Below are 24,363 nucleotides of genomic sequence, written 5' to 3' on the forward strand. Positions count from 1 at the left end.
GCATCTATAGGGAGAAGCGCTGTCGATGTTTCGGGCTGAGACCCTTCGTCAGGAATAACCGAAAGGAAAGATAGTAAGAGGTTAGTCCTGACAAAGGGTCTCGGCCCTAAACGTCGGCAGCACTTCTCCCTATAGATGCTGCCTGGCCTGCTGTGTTCCACCAGCATTTTGTGTGTGTTGTTGTTTGAATTTCCAGCATCTGCAGATTTCCTTGTGTTTGTCATTTAAAGGTAATATTTTGAAGGTACAGAATCTTTATGTTCCTGTTAGGTTGAAAGGAAAGGTTAAAAGTTTGAGAGAGCCATGGTTTTCAAGGGATATTGGAAACTTGGTTTGGAAAAAGAGTGAGATCTACAATAAATATAGGCAGCATAGAGTAAATGAGGTGCTCAAGGAATATAAAGAATGTAAAAAGAATCTTAAAAAAGAAATTTGAAAAGTTAAAAGATATGAGGTTGTTTTGGCAAGTAAGGTGAAAATAAATCCAAAAGGTTTCTATAGTTATATTAATAGCAAAAGGATAGTGAGGGATGAAATTGGTCCCTTAGAGAATCAAAGTGGACAGCTATGTGCGGAGCCAAAAGAGATGGGGGAGATTTTGAACAATTTCTTTTCTTCGGTATTCACTAAGGCGAAGGATATTGAATTGTGTAAGGTAAGGGAAACAAGTAGGGTAGCTATGGAAACTATGATAATTAAAGGAGAGGAAGCACTGGCACTTTTAAGGAATATAAAAGTGGATAAATCTCCAGGTCCTGACAGGATATTCCCTAGGATCTTGAGGGAAGTTAGTGTAGAAATAGCAGGGGCTCTCTCAGAAATATTTCAAATGTCATTAGAGATGGGGATGGTGCCAGAGGATTGGCGTATTGTTCATGTGGTACCATTGTTTAAAAAGAGTTCTAAAAGTAAACCTAGCAATTTTCGGCCTGTAAGTTTGACGTCAGTGGTGGGTAAACTAATGGAAAGTATTCTTAGAGATGGTGTATATATAATTATCTGGATAGACAGGGTCTGATTAGGAACAGTCAACATGGATTTGTGCATGGAAGGTCATGTTTGACAAATCTAATTGAATTTTTTGAAGAAGTTACGAGGAAAGTTGATGAGGGTAAAGCAGTGGATGTTATCTATATGGACTTCAGTAAGGCCTTTGACAAGGTTCCACACACTAGGTTAGTTAGGAAGGTTCAATCGTTAGGTATTAATATTGAAGTAGTAAAATGGATTCAACAGTGGCTGGATGGGAGATGCCAGAGAGTAGTGGTGGATAACTGTTTGTCAGCTTGGAGGCCAGTGACTAGTAGTGTGCCTTAGGGATCTGTACTGGGTCCAATGTTGTTTGTCATATACATTAATGATCTGGATAATTACTAAATTGGATTAGTAAGTATGCAGATGATACTAAGACAGGTGGTGTTGTGGATAATGAAGTAGGTTTTCAAAGCTTGCAGAGAGATTTAGGCCAGTTAGAAGAGTGGGCTGAAAGATGGAATTTAATGCTGATAAGTGTGAGGTGCTACATTTTGGTAGGACTAATCAAAATAGGGCATACATGGTAAATGGTAGGGCATTGAAGAATGCAGTAGAACAGAGTGATCTAGGAAAAATGGTGCATAGTTCCCTGAAGGTAGAATCTCATCTGGATAGGGTGGTGAAGAAAGCTTTTGGTATGCTGGCCTTTATAAATCAGAACATTGAGTATAGGAGTTGGGATGTAATGTTAAAATTGTACAAGGCATTGGTGAGGCCAAATTTGGAGTACTGTGTACAGTTCTGGTCACCAAATTATAGGAAAGATGTCAACAAAATAAAGTAAGTACAGAGGAGATTTACTAGAACGTTACCTGGGTTTCAGCACCTAAGTTACAGGGAAAGGTTGAACAAGTTAGGTCTTAATTCTTTGGAGCGTAGAAGGTTGAGGGAGTACTTGATAGAAGTATTTAAAATTATGAAGGGGATAGATAGAGTTGACGTGGATAGGCTTTTTCCATTGAGAGTAGGGGAGATTCAAACAAGAGGATATGAGTTGAGAGTTAAGGGGCAAAAGTTTGGGGTAACACAAGGGGGAACTTTACTCAGAGAGTGGTAGCTGTGTGGAACGAGCTTCCAGTAGAAGTGGTAGAGGCAGGTTCGTTTTTGTAATTTAAAAAAAAACTTGGATAGGTATATGGACAGGAAAGGAATGGAGGGTTATGGGCTGAGTGCAGGTAGGTGAGACTAGGTGAGAGTAAGCGTTCGGCACGGACTAGAAGGGTCGCGATGGCCTGTTTCCATGCTGTAATTGTTATATGGTTACATGTTGACAGGCCGACTAGGGGGATTGCCATATTAGATCTAGTATTAGGTAACAAACCGGGTCAGGTCTGTTACGAACCCCGTAACTGGGTCACTTACCAGCAAAAATGGAGAGGTCCGTTGAAGTCTGATGGTACTATTTTTAACAGTATTTATTAGTAAAAATACACAAAAATAATATCAATGCAAACATACAGATAATATACGTCATCAATACTATATCTAAAAGTGCGGGTATAATAATAATCAATAAGAAATAAGCTCTATCGTTGTCTAGGGGATAAATGTATTGTCCGATGGAAATATAAAAGTCACTCAGTTCCTGCAGGCTGCAGCCTTTGGTTGGAGAGAGAGAGAGATTTTTAGAAACTTGCCGGCTTTCCTTTTTAAGATTTCGATCCGTCAGAGTCTCGTTGGTGTGGCCGTTCACTGGTGGTCTTTCCTTTAGCTAAAGCCGTTCTTCCGTGGTGAGGCCGCCAATCCCAGGCAAGGGAAGGACGCACACGAGCCCCCCACCGGCTGTCGCTATTAAACGCTGTCACGGGATTTCTAGCGTTTCTCCTGGTGCGTCTAAAGGGGTTGTTCCCCAGACCCTCTTTTATCACTCACAGGGTCTCAGATGTCAATCAGGTTGGGATGATTCAATCCCTCAACCAGCCCACTCTGGTCGTCTCCTGAGGGACTTCAATGAATAGTACAGTACTCAATACACAATTCCGTCTCCAAGAGACAATAGCCGTTATCAGGGGTTTTTGTTTTGCTGAGGCCAGGACGCATTCCAACTCTTGTGGATTATGCGTGTCTTTCTCTCATTTCCTGGGTCCCAGACCTGAATTAATAGCGATCTTGCGATTCTCGGAAAGGAGGGGGCGACTTTGTACCCTTCGGCCCCTCAGAGTTGTGGCACATTCGTAACACCCCCTTCCTTCAAAGATTTTTACCATCGGTAAAAATGAATTAATACAGAGTCTTGCAGGATTTTAGAATCTAACACAATACAAAAGAATTTTTTTTTCACTACAGAGTAATACAGTTATACATTCAATTCAGCATCTAAACAGTTAGTGATTACATTGTCACTTCCTTTAATATCTTAACATCTTGTACCTTAATAAATTCTTGTAGCATCAGACTCCAATTTAATAACCACCTTATTTTTCCTTTCCTTCAGCAAACAAAAACTAAAGAGTTGTGATCTTAGCTTACGTGTATACTACAAAAGTTCATGCAAATACTAATCTTTATTTTTACTTTCAAACTTAACAGTCAATCTTCCATGGGGGTTGTCTTTATTAGTTACATGCTTTGTCAAAATCCCTTAAAACCGGATCCTGTTATTTAAAATGGCATCCCGTCAACCCTCGCCCCTTTTCCAGTTAACTCCCATGTGGTTAACTTGTATACTAGTGTGGAATAGGCTTTCGCATGCTCCTTTCATAGGAGTTATTTTATCAACAATGTGTTCCAAACTAGACCATTTTCCGAATTTCCACACAATTCTTTAATTTTAAGCACGTCGTTAGTTTTATCTTCAGGACCCTTCATGCTATTAGTTTTCAATTTAAAATCTGCAAGCGATCTCTCTTTGTTCAAACAGCATTTCAAATTCTGCCTCGTCACAGCACTCTCTTGAATAACAATAGCGTGTGGGGCACCTTTACATTCCAAATCAACCTGTAATTGATTCACAGGCACCGTGTTACCAAGCCATCGTCTCTGCAGCCTGGTTACTGCTTCTGACACCAATCCAGACTTTAAATTTTCTTCCTTCAATTTAGGAACTTCACTTTTCCCTTTCCCTTCAATAATAAGATTCACATCACCACCTTTTGTCTCCTCATTAACTTTTAACACACTTTCAAACACAAACAACTGGGAATTCTCACTTCCCACTATTACCAAGGTTAACCCTTTCTTCACTGAACCAAGTCCATCTGACCCACAAGGACTGCATTCCTTTTCAACTGAATCAAATACCTCAGACTTTTTCTGAGCTCCATTACTAGGTTCAGTACCACGTGCATCCACATCTTGAACACACTCAAATGGGACATTTGCCTCTTCCAGGCTTTCAATACCCATACCCTTTTCAAATTCTAAATTCCCCTGATCCTCCCAGTTACTCTCTGGGCAACTCCCTTCCGGAGTAAACTCAACCCCGCGGGCTGAAACAACCTCATCTGCCAACCCAGCAGACTTCTTCAAGGTAAGGGCACCCTTTTCATCTAGGACTGCCCTCATTTCATTATCGGGAACACCTTTAGAATTTTCAACTTCTTCAAACAGTTCTGCCAAACCAGACAGATCATCCATGTCCAACTCTGGACCTTTTAACAGCCTTTTCTGTTTCTCATCTTCGTGCCTCTATAAATTTCCTCCTGGCTAAGGGAAGGTCTACCTCCTCTCCCTTACTCTGTTTCGCTTTCCTATTCTCCGTTTTATCACCCTCTAAACCCTCTTGGTACAGGGTCGGTAAAAACGTCTCGGCCAAATCAATACTGGCCGGATTTAAACTGGTCTCGTTCTCAACTGCCTTTCTCGACATGCTGCGAGTGGTCGCGCATGCGGGATAGATCTTGGAATCTAGGGGTGGGACTTAACACTTACAGGCTGGCTTGTCAGCTCCATGGCCGACCAAACGTCACCACCAGCTAAATCGTTACCCAGAAGGATGTCTACGTCAGTTCTCAGGAATTCTGATCGCACCCCTATTTCAACTGGTCCAGATACCAGCTCACAATTTATAATGATCCTATGCAAGGGCACCACTTCTGTCCCTTTTCCTATGCCTCTCAAAGCTACCTCTCCAGTCTTGCGACCAAAATCCAGTACCTTACTGCTAATCAATGACAGCTCAGCTCCCGTGTCTCTCCAGATCCGCACTGGAACTGGTATGTCTCCCTCTCTCACAGACACAGTTCCTTCTGAAATACATTTCTCAGACCCTTTTCGTACTCTGTCTACCTGGGGCTCTCTCGTCGATTTACTGATCACCACAGCACATCCTGTAGGGACTGCTGCTTTCCATTTTCCTGTCTCCTTCCTCGGAGCAAGGCACTTAGATGCAATATGACCCACCTTTCCACAATTAAAACAGGTCAAGCCAGGACCTCTCCTGCCGTCTTGCCTTTCCTCCTCCTTAATTTTACCACTAGCTCCCGGCGGGATCTCTGCCTCAGCCGGCGGGCTTTCTCTACCATTCCCACGGTCTCTCTGGTAACTTTTATTCGAGGAAAACTTTGTCTTGTGGGTTAGGGCATATTCATCTGCGAACCTAGCAAATTCAGAGATGGACTTATTTGGCTTCTCATTCAAATACATCCGGATATCACCTTTAAATTCCTCAATCAGAATTAACTCCCTGAGACGCCAAAAATCTTCTTCCACTATTTCTGCTGCACACCAGCAATCCAAGAGCACACCCTTCTCATAGGCAAACGCGGTATACATCTGATTCCACCCTTTCTTTAAATTTCTGAACTTTTGTCTACAGGCCTCAGGTACCAATTCATAGGCCGGAAGAATGGCCTCCTTTACTTTTTCATAATTCTCCGACTCTTCCTCCTCCATGGACAACGCCGCATATGCCCGTTGTGCCTTCCCTTTTAACACACTTTGTAACAATGCCATCCATTGCTCTTTGGGCCACTTCTGACTCACTGCCACCTTTTCAAAATGCAAGAAATAACTATCAACATCCGTCTCCTCGAACGGAGGTACTAACCTAAACTCCCGACTAACATTAAACCGCTCCTCTCGGTCTGACCCTTGAGCTCTTCGCTCTTGCCTTAACTTCTCCATGTCCAAGTCATGTTGCCTCTGTTTCTCTTTCTCCTCATACTCTCTCTCCTTCTCGGCTCTTTCCTTCTCCTTTTCGGCCCTTCTCCTTTTCAGCTGCTTCCAGCTGTTTTAACTGAATTTCATGCTCCCTTTCAGCTCTTTCCTGCTCCCTCTTCACCGCTAACTCCTTGAGCTGGAGCGCATACTCCCTTCGCTTGTCGGCTCTTTCTTTTTCCTTTTCTGCCCTTTCTTTTTCCTTTTCAGCTGCTTCAACTTAATTTCATGTTCCAACCTTAATTTCTCCAACTCTAACTGAGCCGTCCCACTAGCTGGTACCTTTTCAGGGATATTTTCCAATACCTCAGCAGAAAACACATTCTTCACAATATAATACTGGGTTATGGCCCTCCGCACCTCCTGCTTTTTCATTGACAACCTCACCTCTGCGAGGTTTAGTCCTTTCGCAATATTTATCAAGTCTGACTTTGTGGCAGCCTCTAGCGCCTCCAGAGTCGATTTTTCTCTAAATTCATCCACGTCCATCTTTGCTGGTTTCCTGTCTGGTTACCCGCGCAACCAGATGCACATTTGGACTTAAAAGCCCGATTCACTGGCCCTCCAATTTGGTATCAAATCCCGGACGAGCCCCCACTTTGTGACGAACCCCGTAACTGGGTCACTTACCAGCAAAAATGGAGAGGTCCGTTGAAGTCTGATGGTACTATTTTTAACAGTATTTATTAGTAAAAATACACAAAAATAATATCAATGCAAACATACAGATAATATACGTCGTCAATACTATATCTAAAAGTGCGGGTATAATAATAATCAATAAGAAATAAGCTCTATCGTTGTCTAGGGGATAAATGTATTGTCCGATGGAAATATAAAAGTCACTCAGTTCATGCAGGCTGCAGCCTTTGGTTGGAGAGAGAGAGAGATTTTTAGAAACTTGCCGGCTTTCCTTTTTAAGATTTCGATCCATCAGAGTCTCGTTGGTGTGGCCGTTCACTGGTGGTCTTTCCTTTAGCTAAAGCCGTTCTTCCGTGGTGAGGCCGCCAATCCCAGGCAAGGGAAGGACGCACACGAGCCCCCCACCGGCTGTCGCTATTAAACGCTGTCACGGGATTTCTAGCGTTTCTCCTGGTGCGTCTAAAGGCGTTGTTCCCCAGACTCTCTTTTATCCTTACTCACGGGGTCTCAGATGTCAACCAGGTTGGGATGATGCAATCCCTCAACCAGCCCACTCTGGTCATCCCCTGAGGGGCTTCAATGAATAGTACAGTACTCAATACACAATTCCGTCTCCAAGAGACAATAGCCGTTATCAGGGGTTTTTGTTTCGCTGAGGCCAGGACACATTCCAACCCTTGTGGAGTCTGCGTGTCTTTCTCTCATTTCCTGGGTCCCAGACCCAAATAGCGATCTTGTGATTCTTGAAAAGGAGGGGGCGACTTTGTACCCTTCGGCCCCTCAGCGTTGTGGCACATTCATAACAGGTCATAGATCTCTCAGTGGTGAGCATCTGGGGGACAGTGACCACTGCTCCCTGGCCTTTCACATTATCATGGAAAAGGATAGAATCAGAGAGGACAGGAAAATTTTTAATTGGGGAAGGGCAAATTATGAGGATATAAGGCTAGTACTTGCGGGTGTGAATTGGGATGATGTTTTTGCAGGGAAATGTACTATGGACATGTGGTCGATGTTTAGGGATCTCTTGCAGGATGTTAGGAATAAATTTGTCCCAGTGAGGAAGATAAAGAAAGGTGGGGTGAAGGAACCATGGGTGACCAGTGAGGTGGAGAATCTAGTCAGATGGAAGAAGGCAGCATACGTGAGGTTTAGGAAGCAAGGATCAGATGAGTCTATTGAGGAGTATAGGGTAGCAAGAAAGTAGCTTAAGAAGGGGCTGAGGAAAGCAAGAAGGGGGCATGAGAAGGTCTTGGGGAGTAGAGTAAAGGAAAACCTTAAGGCATTCTTCAGTTATGTGAAGAACAAAAGGTTGACAGGAGTGAAGATAGGACCGATTAGAGATAAAGGTGGGAAGATGTGCCTGGAGGCTGTGGAAGTGAGCATGGTCCTCAATGAATACTTCTCTTCGGTATTCACCAATGAGAGGGAACGATGATGGTGAGGACAATATGAGTGAGGTTGATGTTCTGGAGCATGTTGATATTAAGGGAGAAGATGTGTTGGAGTTGTTAAAATACATTAGGATGGATAAGTCCCCGGGGCCTGATGGAATATTCCCCAGGCTGCTCCACGAGGCGAGTGAAGAGATTGCTGAGCCTCTGGCTAGGATCTTTATGTCCTCGTTGTCCACGGGAATGGTACCGGAGGATTGGAGGGAGGCAAATGTTGTCCCCTTGTTCAAAGAAGGTAGTAGGGATAGTCCAGGTAATTATAGACCAATGAGCCTTATGTCTGTGGTGGGAAAGCTGTTGGAAAAGATTCTTAGAGATAAAATCTACAGGCATTTACAGCATCATGGTCTCATCAGGGACAGTCAGCATGGCTTTGTGAAGGGCAGATCATGTCTAACAAGCCTGATAGTGTTCTTTGAGGAGGTGACCAGGCATATAGATGAGGGTAGTGCAGCGGATGTGATCTACATGGATTTTAGTAAGGAATTTGACAAGGTACCACAAGGTAGGCTTATTCAGAAAGTCATAAGGCATAGGATCCAGGGATGTTTGGCCAGGTGGATTCAGAATTGGCTTGCCTGCAGAAAGCAGAGGGTCGTGGTGAAGAGAGTACATTCAGATTGGAGGGTTGTGACTAGTGGTGTCCCACAAGGATCGGTTCTGGGACCTCTACTTTTCGTGATTTTTATTAACGACCTGGATGTGAGGGTAGAAGGGTGGGTTGGCTAGCTTGCAGATGACACAAAGGTTGGTGGTGGTGTGGATAGTGTTGAGGATTGTCGAAGATTGCAGAGAGACATTGATAAGATGCAGAAGTGGGCTGAGAAGTGGCAAATGGAGTTCAACCAAGAGAAGTGTGAGGTGGTACACTTTGGAAGGACAAACTCCAAGGCAGAGTACAAAGTAAATGGCAGGATACTTGGGAGTGTGGAGGAGCAGAGGGATCTGGGGGTACATGTCCACAGATCCCTGAAAGTTGCCTCACAGGTAGATAGGGTAGTTAAGAAAGCTTATGGAGTGTTAGCTTTCATAAGTTGAGGGATAGAGTTTAAAAGTTGTGGGGTAATGATGCAGTTCTATAAAACTCTGGTTAGGCCACACTTGGAGAACCGTGTCCAGTTCTGGTTGCCTCACTATGGGAAGGATGTGGAAGCATTGGAAAGGATACAGAGGAGATTTACCAGGATGCTGCCTGGTTTAGAGAGTATGCATTATGATCAGAGATTAAGGGAGAGTAGGAGGATGAAAGGAGACATGATAGAGGTGTACAAGATATTAAGAGGAATAGATAGAGTGAACAGCCAGCGCCTCTTCCCCAGGGCACCACTGCTCAATACAAGAGGACATGGCTTTAAGGTAAGGGGTGGAGAGTTCAAGGGGGATATTAGAGGGAAGTTTTTTTACTCAGAGTGGATGGTGTGTGGAATACACAGCCTGAGTCAGTGGTGGAGGCAGATACACTAGTGAAATTTAAAGAGACTACAAGACAGGTATATGGAGGAATTTAAGGTGGAGGGTTATATGAGAGGCAGGGTTTAGGGTCGGCACAACATTGTGGGCCGAAGGGCCTGTACTGTGCTCTATTGTTCTATGTTCTATAATGCTGACCCTTTATAAGACACTAATCAGGCTACACTTAAGAGTACTGTCAACAGCTTTGGGGCTCTATATCTCAGAAAGGATGTGCTGTCATTGTAGAGAATCCAGAGGAGGTTCATGAGGATGATTCCGGGAATGAAGGAATATGAGGAGCGTTTGGCAGCTTTGGGTCTGTACTTAACACTGGAATTCAAAAGAATGCAGGCCGATCTCATTGAAACCTACTGAATGTTGAAAGGACTAGATAGGGTGGATGTGGAGAGGATGTTTCCTATGGTGGGGATATCCAGAACTAAAGGGCACTGCCTCAAATTTGAGGGGTGACCCTATAGAACAGAGTTAAGGCGGAATTTTTTTTAGCCAGAGAGTAGTACATCTGTGGAATGCTCTACCACAGACAGAGGTGGAGGCCAATTCCATGGGTGTATTTAGGGCAGTTGATTGTCTCCTGATCAGTCAGGGCATCAAAGGATATGGTGAGAATGCAGGAGTATGTGGTTAAGTGGGTTCTGGGATCAACCATGATGGAACAGTGGAGCAGACTTGATGGGCTGAATGGCTTAATTCTGCTTCTATGACTTATGATCCAAGTTGAGAGTTGGGAAAACTTGAAAGATTCATAAGGAGTTTTTAAAAAAGTGGTAGCTTAGAACACACACTGCCTATGGAAGTGGTGAAACAGCGGCATTAAAGAGCAATTTAGACAGGCATGTGAACAAGCAGGGAATGGAGGTATATGGCCTATGTGCAGGCAGATGGAATTAATTAAAATTGGCATCATGGTCAGTACAGACACTTTAGGCTGAAGGGTCTGCTCCAATGTTGTACAGATTTCCCCCGCCATCTGAAGGTAGAGCATTCTTATGAAACAGTTCGTAAGCCGGAATGTCGTAAAGTGAAACAGCAATTACCATTTATTCATAGGGGAAAAATTTGTGAGCATTCGCAGACCCAAAACAAACCTACCAAATCATGCCAAGTAATACACAAAACCTAAAATAACAGTGACATATAGTAAAAGCAGGAATGATATGATAAACACATAGCCTATATAATGTAGGAATACTCTTCTGCAATTATTGCAGCACTGTCCACCGCAGTGAAAATCTCACACAAGTGCTCTTGGCAGAAACACTCGGCGCAGGTGCTCTCGGTAGGAACACTCTCTCCAGTAACCTTTAAGCTATGAAGCTGCCAAATTATACTAAATAACAAATCATACGAGATAACACATAAAAATACACAGCCTATGTAAAATAGAAATAATGTATGTACAGTGTAGTATCACTTACCGGAATCGGGAAGACAGCAAGCACACTGATGATGTTGTGTTAGGCTGAGTCGGAGGTTGGGGTGGTGGGATACTGGGGTGTCATCTCATCATCGTCTGTTTCCATCAGGGCAGGCAGGTCATCTTCTTCTATGCCTGCCTGCCTGCCTCGATGTCGAAGGCCGAGGTTCGTCATCTACTGTGGCTGATGTGAAAGGCTTGAAAAACAACAGTATGCTTGACTGTTTAGCCTTGTGTATTTTTCTATCATACAGTTCTTTGTAAGCACACAAATCATCCTGCAAATATGTCCTAAACCTACGTACCCTTTCAAAATTAAAGTCATACTTTTCTGCAATTATTGCAGCATTGTCAATCGCAGCAAAAGTCTTACACAATTGCTTCACGTTCAGTTCCTGGACGACTTCGCTTTTGGTCCGTTCACTACTGAGTTCGGTTTCGATTGTTACCTTTCCTCTTGCGAGTGCATCAACTCTTCATCTGTCAGTTCTTGGTCATGGGATGCCAAAACCTTTTCAACATCATCTTCGTCAACTTCCATAAGCCAAACTCACTTTGTTCTTACTTTGTTCACCACAATCGAAATGCTTAATTATGTCCAGTTTTATGCTAAGTGTAACACCCTTACGAGCTCTTTTAGGCTTTTCCGATACCTTAGAATGCATCTTGCTAACGGATGCACAAAATAAATTGACATGAAGCACAGATGCTCACAGGCATATGTTTAAGCAATGCTGGCTAGAATGCAGTTCCGGGGGAGGAGCTTGGCTGCTTGGCGCGCGCTGCCTTTTTTTTCATAACAGTGAAAACACCTTCTGTTAGCAAAAACAGGTAACTAATGGGTAGGTCTTTCGTAACAGCGAGGTGTCATAAAGCGAACGTTCGAAAAACAGGGGACACCTGTACTTGTTGTGTTCTTTATATTTTTACATACCATGGGTTACTAGTAAAGAAACATCTTCTGGAAGAAATAGAACTTTTATTTAACAACAACCACAACACCATGTTTTCTCGATCTTTCTATCATTCCCACGCATGCTCAGAACACTCTCTAATCACGTTCTTACACGTCATATCACCATATCTTCCTTTCCTTAAAATGAAAAACAATTAGCAACATTGACCAGAGCAAATGCATAATTTAACATATCTCTATCAGTCTCTCTGGGGGTTTATGAACATGAGTAGACCTTCTAAGTGCTTCACACAGTTCTTGTGTTTTGTTGTTATTTCCATGTTTTGTCTGGTCTGCATCAGTTAACTGAAACTCTGACGTTGGCTCTTTCTTGAGGTCTTCGTGATTTCTTCTCAACATTCCATCTTCTGTTTGGACCATGTATGATCTGGGTTGTATTTCTTCAAGTACTGTAGCTTTCTGTGTCCATGTGTTCATTTTGCCTTGTACCCTTACTTCATCTCCTTGGTGCAGTTCAGGTAATGGACGAGAACATCTGTCAAAGTATATTTTCTGCTTTGCTTTGTGTTCATCTTTCCATCTTTTCACTCGTTCACCTCCCTCTGTTCTCAGAAGGCTCTCATCCATTGGCAAATTGGATCTCAAACAGCGTTGCATCAAGAGCTGAGCAGGTGAAAATCCACATTCAAGTGGAGTACTGCGATAGGCTAATAAAGCTTTATAAAAATCACCTCCACTATCTTTTGCTTTATGCATCAGTTTCTTGATAATTCCTACCGACTTCTCAACTAATCCATTGGACTGAGGGAAAAATGGACTAGATGTTGTATGAACAAAGCCCCATTCATGAGCAAAATGTCTCATGCATTCACTATTGAATGGTGGACCGTTGTCTGAAAACTCCATCAGGTACACCATGTCTGGAAAAAACTGATCTCATGCATGTAATTACATTCTCTGCAGTTGTTCTGCTCAGACCACATACTTCAGGATACAATGAGTAGTAATCTGTTATTAATAGATAATCTTTGTTGTCAGTTACAAAAAGATCAATGCCTACCTTCTGATAAGGTCTCTGAGGATTAGGATATGGATGCAGTGGCTCCTTAGGGTTGCTAGGTTGGTAGTTAAGGCATATTTGACAAGAAGACACCAATTCTGCAATTTCTTGATTCATCCTGGGTCAAAACACGCCCTTCTCTTACACTTTTCAATACCTAGGTGGCCTTCATGTATTTTCCCAAGCATTTCTTTTCAGAGACTTTTAGGAATCACAATTCTGCTACCTTTGTACAATAACCTATCCACAACAGAAAGTTCTGATCTGTGGTTCCAATATTCTTGTATTTCTGAGGTACAGTCATGCTTATTATCTGGCCATCCATCCATCACCACTTGTATTACCTGACTGAGAATTTTGTCCCTCTCTGTCTCAAGACTTAACAGTTTCAACTTTTCATGAGCAACAGGCACAGTCTCTATGATCATATCAACAAATGCTTGAACCTCAACAGTGTCCCTGTGACTGCTTTTTGTTGTTGGATCCACAGCTCTGGAAAGTGTGTCAGCCGTGTACATGAATTTTCCAGGTGTGTATGACATAATCAGTGCATATCTTTGCAATTTGATCATCATTCGCTGAATTCGCAAAGGACAGTTTCTTAAAGGTTTGTGAAACAATGCAATCAGCGGCTTATGCTCAGTTTCAACATCAATAGATTGCCCTGACACAAACTGATGAAATCTCTCGCAAGCAAACATTCTTTTTCAATTTGGGCATACCTTGTTTCTGGATCAGATAATGAACGAGATGCATATGCCACTGGTAGCCATTCCTTATCATGTTTCTGGAATAATACTGCCCCTAAGCCTGCTTGAGATGCATCACATGAAATTTTGATGGGTCTCTCAGTATCAATAGAATTTCAACATAGGTTCTTTAGTGAGCACTTTCTTGAGATTTTGCCATGCCTTCTCCTGTTCATGATTCCAGCTCCATTCGTTTTTCTTTTTGTTAGCTGCCTCAATGGAGTAAGCTGTTCCGAAAGATTGGGTATGAATTTTCCCATGTAATTGACCATTCCCATGAACCTTTGAACATCCTTTTTACATTGCGGTCTTGGCATGTTCTCAATAGCAGAAACCTTCAATGGATCAGGACGCACACCCTCATCGCTGATGAGATCACCCACAAAGGTAAGTTCAGTCACTCCTAGCTGACATTTTTCTTTATTCAATTTCAGGTTAGCTTTGTTTGTTGCCTCAAAGACTTGTCTGACTCTGGCGTCATGCTCTTGTTTAGATAATCCCCAAACAATAACATTGTCCATGGAAGTATCCACGCCCTCAATGTGCTCATATAACATATGAATGGTTTTATGGTACACTTCAGGAGCTGATGCAATTCCAAACGGAAGCTGAAGAAAACAATATCTGGCAAAAGGAGTGTTAAAGGTACACAACTTTGAACTCAGTTCATCAAGTTCATTAGGTTCAGTTCATTAAGTTGCCAGAAAAAAGAACTTTGCATTAGCAAACTGTGACATAATTTCTTCATGAGTAGGCAATTTGAAATGCTCTCTTTTAATGGCTCGATTCAAGTCTCTTGGATCTAAGCAAATCCTCAGTTTTCCATTTTTCTTATCAACAATGACAAACGAATTGACCCATTCAGTGGGTTCATCAATTTTTTTTATGACTCCTAGCCATTCCATTCTGTCAAGCTCTGTTTTCAGTTGATGACATAATGCAAAAGGCACTTTTCTACATGGATGTACTGTCGTGTGCTCTCCTGGAAAATAACCAAGGCCTTTGAACAAGTCTTCATATTCTTTCATCAAGTCACTGTATTCTGACTCTGTGTCACTGTCCAGGACTAAAACTCTTTTCACCAAATTCAGTCTCTAACAGGCAGATAAATGACCACAAATGAAGGCGTGTGCACAATATTTTTTGTGTGATACTTTTGCCACACGTTCTTTTAACTGGAATGTCTGCACCTGAATACCCAGTCACTTTTATATTTGTCTTATGTAACTTTGGTCTTGGCTTTAACGCATTAAACTCAGATTCTGCAAGAACATTTACTCGTGCTCCCGTATCAAGTTTAAACAGAATATTGTTTTGGTTCACTTGCAATGGAATAGTCCAGTCAGTCTTACTTTGTTTTCACAAAGCACATTTATATAAAACTCAAGTTCATTTTCAAGCACTGCATTTACTTGTTTAATTTTCTTTCTACTTCTGCAACTGTGTGAAAAATGATTACTCTTACCGCAGTCGTTGCACATTTTCCCATACGCAGGACACTGTTTTGGCCGATGCTGCTACCCACAGCATCTATCTATCTATCTATAGCTTCTTTCTCTCAGATAACGTCTTGCTGTCGGTTTTGTTGTCGTTTTATTATTTATTCTAATATGTTCGTGCTTGCTCACAGCGTCTACGTTGCAGTTCTCCATGAAAAGATCTTTAGCCTGTGACGTCATGGTTTCCAAAGCTTTGCAGAGCATCAAAGCTTCTTCTAAGTCTAAGTATTGTTCTCTTAACAATTTTTCTCTCAGACTATTATCCAGAATGCCACAAACAATTCTGTCTTTAATGAGAGAGTCTGTCAGTTCTCCAAACTTGCATGTTTTACTCTGGTGTCTCAACTCAGTGACATATTGATCAATAGTTTCACCAGCTCTCTGAGTACATGTAAAAAATTTATACCGCTCATACGTCACCTTACACTTCGGTATACAAAATGCTTCAAATTCGTCCATTATCGATTTTAACTTTAAATTATCTCCATTTTCAAAAATAAAATGATTATATACCTCAATTGCGTCACCACCTATTACGTGGAGTAGAAGCGCAGCTTTCGTTTTTTCCGGTTTTTGATCCACTTCAATGGCCGATAGGTACAATTCAAAACGTTGCTTAAATTTTCTCTAGTTCTCAGCTACGTTATCAGACAATTGAAGTGTCAGTAAGGCTGCAAACCTTCCATTTGTAAAATTGTTAATAAACACCAAAACAGTTCAAACTCATTTTTCAGAAAATTATCTTCGATTCTCCCATGTTAGGAAATGTATTATTCTTCCAGACCAACTTCTGACACCATGTTGTGTTCTTTATATTTATACGTACCGTGGGTTACTAATAAAGAAACATCTTCTGGAAGAAATAGAACTTTTATTTAACAACAACCACAATGTGCTTACAACGCCATGTTTTCTCGATCTTTCTATCATTCCCATGCATGCTCAGAACTCTCTCCAATCACATTCTTACACGTCATATCACCATAGTACTGTTCAGTTATCTAGTTATATATAGTTGTAGAAACACGTGCTTCAGTCCTCTAGATTAAAAAGCCATCATTCTACGACCATTTTAAGATATTTTCTGTGCTCTGTAATATTTTGATGATCTATATCCATGGATACCTCCCAGCCAGACTTGTCAGACCTCAGTGTTTCTAGCACTTAAGCCTTTCAAAAATGTTGTCTATTCGTTTTTAGTTTTAAACCACATGATTATGTTTGCCTGCATTGAAATTAATTTGCCCAATTTTACTTGTTTTCTTAATCAATTAATGTCTCATTTGTAATTTAATGCTTCCATCTGCACAGCTTCTAATGGTCACCCAGCTTTGTGTTATTGGCTAACTTGAGGTGCATAGCTTTCTATTCCATCATCTAAATCAATTGTAAATAAAGCTGAATACTTTTATTCTGCTTAACAATGTTAGTAATTTGTCTTTAACACAAAGAGATTAGCTTTATTTAACAGACTCAATCCTGTGTTAGTACAGAATGCTTTTTGGAAGTCAATGTTCATAATCTTTAGAGTTATTTCTTTGTCTAATTTACTCACCTCTTCAAAATTATTCATTTATACATCGTGCAGTATTGCTTTGATCATGCAAAAATTCCAAGCAATCCTTAGCTATTGACCATCTAATTCCAGATCACAGATTTCAAAATAACTTGCTTGTAATTTTCCTGCTTTACTTAATAAGCAAAGTGGCATAATATTATCAGGTGAAACTTATGCTCCTTGGCAATGTTTTCACGAGTTTCTTCTAAAAGCCTCGGATGAAATCCACTTGGCTTTCAAGTTTTTTAAAATCATTAGAACTATTATTTTCTTCATTATAATCATTTTGATATTCAGAGTTCACAACCTCATATAATATTAGTTCATTCAGGAAACATGAGACATTCTCCCTTCAGAAAAGTGGTCGTGATGGAAATCTCAATTTCTGCAGCCAGAAGAGTCAAAGACAGAATCACTGCAGTGCTCTCACTTAACTTTTATATATCTTTCTTCTTACAAACTGCAAAAATGACAACATAACACTTTACACTTCACAGTGCACTAATATACAAGGCAGCTTGCAGAGATTCTCCATGCACAAACAAAAAAATAGCATCAGAAGCAGGCTCTTTGCCCTTTTAATTTGGTTCTGTCATTCAATTCAAACATAGCGGAGTATCTGCCATTGCATTTTGCTTTATAAAGAGACAAGCACAAACATTTTAAACACAAGAAATTTTGCATATACTTGAAATCTCGAGCACTACACAGAGTTTTGCATTATGCATTGTGTGCACATAATGTGAACTTAACCATTTTCATGAAGCAAAGTTGAATTCACATTCTGGCAAAATTAAAAATGCTTTGGATGTAATTTGAGAATGTTTATAAAGCTTTATCATAAAATCCTGTAGATTCTTTCTTACTGTTCTGATTATTCGACCAATATTTTTAAATAACTTCACTACATTTAGACATTAAAAGTCCATGACATTTCCATTATAATCCTTAAATCGCTAGAAATAAAAATGGAAAATTTAGGAAACGTAACAGATGAAACATTAGTAAGAATTGTGTGATTTTTTAAAAAAACTTTCTTTGTCTTAAACTCAGATCTGTAGATGATTCCAGTAATTTAGCCAATGGTTGAGGCAACTTGTTTGGCTGTTGTATTTTTCCAGAGACTAATTAGGCCTAGAAATAGTTGTGCCAACTGGAGTAACCATAGATCTGACAGTATTTATAACTGTTACACTAAAGGATTTACTTGATAGGTTTTCAATGTAAGCTCCGTGTCTAGGGGACAGGTCCTACTTGTTGACAGTCAGCACTGGCCCACCTTCAGGGTGCGTACTGCTGTACTCTCTCTAACCATGACTGGGCTGGGCACAAGGCAATCACCATCTATACATTTGCTGATGAAACAACTATTGTTGGCAGATGGTTGCGATGGTGTTGCAACAACCACTTGCACTCAGTGGCAGTAAGAGTAAGGAATTGATTGTGAACTTCAGGAAGGGGAAGTCAAGGGAACACACACTACTCATCGAGGGGTCAGCAGTGGAAAAGGTGAGCAGTTTCAAGTTCCTGGGTGTCAACAGCCCAACATATTGATGCAATTACAAAGAAGGCATGAAAGCAACTATATTAGGAGTTTGAGGATACTTGGTATGTTACCATAGACTCTTGCAAAATTTCTACAGCTGCATCATGGACAGCATTCTAACCGGTTGCATCATGGTCAAAACTGTGGAAAGTCAGCCAATTTCATCATGCATACTATTCTCCCCAGCAACAATGTCACCTTCAAAAGGTGATGCCTAAAAAAAAGCAGCATACATCATTAAGGATCCCCATCATCTAGGGCATACCCTCTTCTCATTGTTGCCATCAAGGAGGTGGTAAAGGAGCCTGTAGACACACACTCAACATTTCAGAAACAGCTCCTTTCCCTCCACCATCAGATTTCTGAATGGATAATGAACCCATAAACACTACATCACTATTTTTTGCTCTCTTTTTGCACTATTTATTACATTTTACATTATATATTGCAATGTACTGCTGCTGCAAAACAACAAATTTTATTACATATGCCAGTGATATTAAACCTGATTCTGAGGTCTGAACTTCAGCACAGGAAAAGGATCAGTTTTATTTAAACTAGATATGTTCTCCTAAAGGAAAACAGTGATTATTAAGCTGAACCTACCACATTTACATGACTAGGATAGCCTTTGTGTTCATACATATTATAATGTTTTAGGTGGCTGACTGAGAAAGCATGAACTGAACATGCAGAAACCATTCCAGCAGTAAACTAGTATGAGAAATTAAAATGTATCAGATTACATGAAATGTGGAACAAAAGGAAAGACTTTGATTTGGGCAACTTGTATAACACTAGCTGGTGATATTGAGGAATGTACTCCATGCCTCATTTTCCCCCTCGGTTAGACATTGTTTCCAAATATTTGCCACAATATCCATCCTATATTTGTGATCACTCTGAATAAAGTTGTGATGTGCCCACAGAAAATTAGTAGGAGGCAGGGAAAGGTAAAGTCTGCCAAATATTGAAGAGTTTGCAGAGAGTTAACAAGGACATTCCTAAAAGAAAATTGGGGCGAAGTGCAAGGCAGACAATTCTGTTGTCCATTTGAGCTTTCAAGAGCAATTTCCCTCTCAAAGTTCAAAAAGAGAATTAAGTGAGTGGTTAGAGAGGATAACTTGCATTCAGAGGCAGAAAAGTAATGGTTTTAATGATAAATCTGAAAGAAACCCCGTTTGTGTTTTTTAAACTTAAGACTTCAAATTTACTTAATGCTTTACACAAAGAGAAATTCCAACATGGAAGGGATCTGATCTACTGCATCCATTATCCCAATGTGGCCTCCTCTACATCGGTGAGACCCAACATAGACTGGGGGACTGCTTTGTCAAGCACCCCAGCTAGTTCTGAAAAAAGTGGTATTTCTGAAAGGCCATCCATTTCGACTCTGCTTCCTGAACTTATTCACACTTACAATAACAAATGAAGCCTGATTCTGGTTTGAATTAATATCTGCTATATTTACATAACTCCAGAATACTCCCTAACATCCCCATTCCCATTCCATGTTGGTCCATGGCCTCTTCTGTCACAAAGAGGCAACTCTCAGGTTGGAAAAGTTGCATCTCATATTCTATCTAGGTAGCCTCTAACATGATAGTATGAACATCAACTTTTTGAACTTACAGTAATTTTTTTCCTCATCCCCCTCTTAATTTTGCCACTCTGGCCTCTTACCTCTTTTTCTCACCTTCTTATCACCACCCCCTGGATTCCCTCCTCCTTCCCTTTCTCCCATGATCCACTATCCTCTGCTATCAGATTCTTCCTTTGTCTTCTCCCAGCTTCTTCCTTCAACCTCTCTTGCCCCACCCACCTGGCCTCAACCATCCGCTTTAGCTCATCCTCCTTCCCTTTCCCCAACTTCTAATTCTGGCATCTTTTCACTTCCTTTCCAGTCCTGATAAAGCATCTCAGTCCGAAATGTCGACTGTTTATTCATTTCCATAGATGTTGCCTGATCTGCTGAGTTAGTCCAGCATTTTTTGTGTGTAGCTCTGCACTTCCAGCATCTGCAGGATCCCTTGATTTTTATGAAAGAGATCCTCCATGTGGCTCTGCAGAGATACCGAGTGGTTACATCATATAACTAGTTGCAGGTTGACAAAGTTAGAGTTCCCTCTGATGAGACAACTTATATCTTTCTCTATGACAAGGGACCTGGACATCTGGAAATCTGTCAAACTTATATTAAAAAAGAGCCAAGTTTATTATCTTAGTAACACTGTAAACACTTCCCTTTCCCTCCAGCTGTAGGTAGGCAATGAGCAGCATTTCTGTGGGCATGAGGTAAGAAGTGGTCAGTTTTGTTCAAAGCAGTTATGGCCATTTTCCAGAACTAATAAAGTGCTCTCCAATTACATTGTACTGTAGAACTTAGGAACTTTGCAAATGTCTGAAAGATGGTGATATATTGTGAAATGAGTCCCAGTTTTTAGTTAAATCAAGCAAAGGTTAGTGCAAGAATCAAACAGCACAGAACCAGGGCCTTCTACTCAACTTGTCCATAACAACCAAGATGTGTATCCTAGTTAGTGCCATTTGTCTGTGTTTGATCCAAATCCCTCTAAACCTTTTCTGTCCATGTACATATCCTGTATAGGAAAGCTTGAGCTTACTACAATATTACCATAGTGATATTGGTGATGACAGATACCAGAATGAGGCTACTGCAATGGATAAAGACAAAGCCCACAATCTTTTCAGGTTACTGAGCACAATATGAGCATATTGAACTTTGAAATTCTTTAAGTAATTGGCTATGATTCTATGTAGTATGCAGCAATGAAAGGACTAGAGTTTATCCACTGAAAATTAGTTTTCAGCATTTGCAATTATGTAATTGCAGTTCACAAAGTCAGTCCATTCACAATCTATACAATGAACATAGAGCTTTCACTGTGAGAGCCAGATTAACAACTAAATTAATATATTACTTCCTACTTAATAACATAACTTTACAGAGTGTCCTGTGTAACTAGTCTGCTTGTATATTAAAATTATATTCCTTTCATTAAGTACCATGATATAGGTTATTAAAAGGCAAGTAAGAAAGTAATTTTAAAGACAGAATAGCATAAACATATGTAGGCTTGTTGATCTTGTCCACTATGTCTCTCCTTTCCTCTCACCCCTCTCAACCATTTTCCCTTGACCCCTCACACAGGCAATACTGCATGTATCCGAATCCCTTCATTCAGGAGTTCCTCTACCTACCCCTCCACTAATCTCTTCCTGACTTTCCAACACACCCTCCATTCAGCTCTTGCTTCCACTTTCTCTGGGCATGCATACAGATATTGACTACATTCGAGGCCCAGCTGCACACCTAATCTTGTTCCACTTGGTGATCAGTCCACACACTTAGTCCCCTTCCCCCACTGCCACCTGCACATGCTGCCATTCCTAGCCATGGTATCTGCACTATTTTCTACATTCCTACTTGTACTCCATAGGCAAATTTGTCCTCGTGCCCTTGTCCACAGTCCCAACCAGAGCCTTGCCCCCAATTTACAATTCAGCCCCATTCCCCCAGTGCCCCATCTACAAACCTCATCTCTTTCCCATTGTGCCCCATCCACATACTTGATCTATTCCTGGTAATGCCCCATCTGCATATGTGCCTCAGGTCCTGGTCACATCTCTGCCTCCAGTCTCATGTTTTTTGCCATGTATTCAGCTTTCAAGGGCAAAGACTGTTCCATGTATTCTAGAGAAAGGCAGACAAAATTTGGGCATTTGAGTTGGGCCATACCTTTTATCCTGGCATTCCCTATACTCTTGACCTGCTTTTCACAACTTCTGATTGCTTGCTATCAATCGGACGGCTTCATCAATAGTTCACCAAGTCAATCCTATTGAATATATTTCTATTGTTTTATTTAACACTCCCCATCTTATCTATGAGAAACTAACTCTTTTTCATTTTCCCAGTTATGATGAAAAATATTGAGACCAAAAAATGATGGAAACAAATATCAGTGGCAAGAAGTTAATGTTTCATAGAACATAGAAGATTACAGTACAGTCCTTTGACCCACTTATCTTTTAACCTGTTCTAAGACAGAACTAACCCTTCCCTCCCACATTGCCCTCAAATTTCTATCACCCATGTGCCTATCTAAGTCTCTCAAAAGTCCCTAATGTATTTTCCTCCACCATCACCCTCAACAGCACAGTCCACACAGCCCCCACTATGTAAAAGAAAACTTGCCTCTGACATCTGACAGCCCCCCCCCATACTTTCCTCCAGTCATCTTAACATCATGTTCCCTCGTATTAGCCATCTCTGGCTGTTCACTCAATCCATGCCTCTTGTACACCTCTATCAAATGTCCTATCATCCTCTAATTGGACATGGGCTGCTGCTCTCTGAAAAAATGCCCTAAATTAAGGGTTTCCAACCTTTTTAATGCCATCGACCAATGCCATTAAGTAAGGGGTCAGTGGACCCCAGGTTGGGAAGCCCTGCCCCAAATAGTTATGAAAGAACCACCTTGATTTGCAACTATCAAGTGATACATAAAACTGATAAATCAAAATAAATTTTATTATCTAAGTACACATATGTCACCACATACAACCCTAAGTTTCATTTTCCTGTGGGCATACTCAGCAAACCTATAGACTAGTAACTATAACAGGATCAATGAAAAATCAACCAGAATGCAGAAGACAACAAACTATCCAAATGCAAATGTAAATGAGTGGCAATAAATAATGAGAACAAGATAGTGAGATAAAGAGTCCTTAAAATGAGATCATTGGTTGTGGGAACATCTCAGTGGATGGGCAAGTGATGTAGTTATCTCCCTTTGTTCAAGAGCCAAATGGTTGAGGGGTAGTAATTGTTCTTGAACCTGGTGGTGCGAGTCTTGAGGCTCCTGTAGCTTCTACCTGATGGCAGCAAGAAGAGCCTGGGTCATGGCAATTTCTGATGATGGATGCTGCTTTCCTACAACAGTGTTTCATGTAGATGTGCTCAATGGCTGGGAGGGCTTTACCAGTGATGTACTGGACCGAATCTGCAATATTGTTTCTAATGTAGTGGTATTTAATTTTTACAATAGGCCAACATGGATATCCCTGGACTGAATGTCAGCCAACAAGATTACTATGCCTATGTCTACTTCAAAATTGACATTGACTTGTTTAACTTTAAGTAAATCATTGGCTACAATGTGACAAAAATGGAAGTTACTTGTTTTCTGTATCAAATGAGTTTTATATATATATATTTTACATGAACATACATATGGAAGTGTGTCCTCAGTAATTTTTAAAGAATGTTTATCTGAAAAACATAAAAACATAATGCTTGTTAATTTTTTTGTAGAAAATATTTACTGAAAATCTATACAATAATCTATTAGAAAACTTTGGTTGATAACCAATAAAACCTTGGTGAGGAGACTACAGTCATTCCATAAAACTTACTGTGTTTTATTTCAATCAACTTATTCAAAATTTCAATCATTTGGGAACAATTATTATGTTTTCATTGATGTTAGTAACTGACTGTATCTACATTAATTTTGTCATCATTGATTAGAAACTATAAATTGTGTTCTAATTTTATTTTACTTAGAATAAACTGAGCTCTTTCTTGGGAGTTGATCAGTGATCTCAAAAGGTACTTTTGTTGTTTTTCTTTGAATCTTTGTCCCGATTTGCCTGTACTTACATGCAACTCAATTGTTCTTATTTGACAGCAGCACCATTTACTTGTGAATGACACAAACATATTTGAATCAGAACTTCACATAGCTGGACAGCAGGCCAAATATCAGAAGTGACCATAACCAGCTGCAATTTCATTATCCACATGGGGATAGCAATCTCTGTTAGGTTAGACAATTTGAAGGAGTAGAATATTTACTTGCAGCTCAGGGTCACACACACACAAACAAAA

General features: G+C 40.7%; 1 protein-coding gene across 4 annotated transcripts in view; it reads left to right on the forward strand.

The window, feature by feature from the left end:
• The window catches only part of LOC140733501 (V-type proton ATPase subunit C 1-A-like), a 76,451-nt gene extending 52,368 nt beyond the window's left edge, over nucleotides 1-24,083 (forward strand). For all 4 annotated transcript variants that reach the window (XM_073056917.1, XM_073056919.1, XM_073056918.1 and 1 more), the window contains one exon: nucleotides 23,522-24,083. In XM_073056917.1, the coding sequence (XP_072913018.1) occupies nucleotides 23,522-23,617 (96 nt within the window). In that variant the 3' untranslated portion in view covers nucleotides 23,618-24,083. The remainder of the gene's footprint in view (nucleotides 1-23,521) is intronic.
• Nucleotides 24,084-24,363: the final 280 nt, after the last annotated feature.

Source organism: Hemitrygon akajei, chromosome 9 (assembly GCF_048418815.1).
Source record: "Hemitrygon akajei chromosome 9, sHemAka1.3, whole genome shotgun sequence".
Lineage (NCBI taxonomy): Eukaryota > Metazoa > Chordata > Chondrichthyes > Myliobatiformes > Dasyatidae > Hemitrygon > Hemitrygon akajei.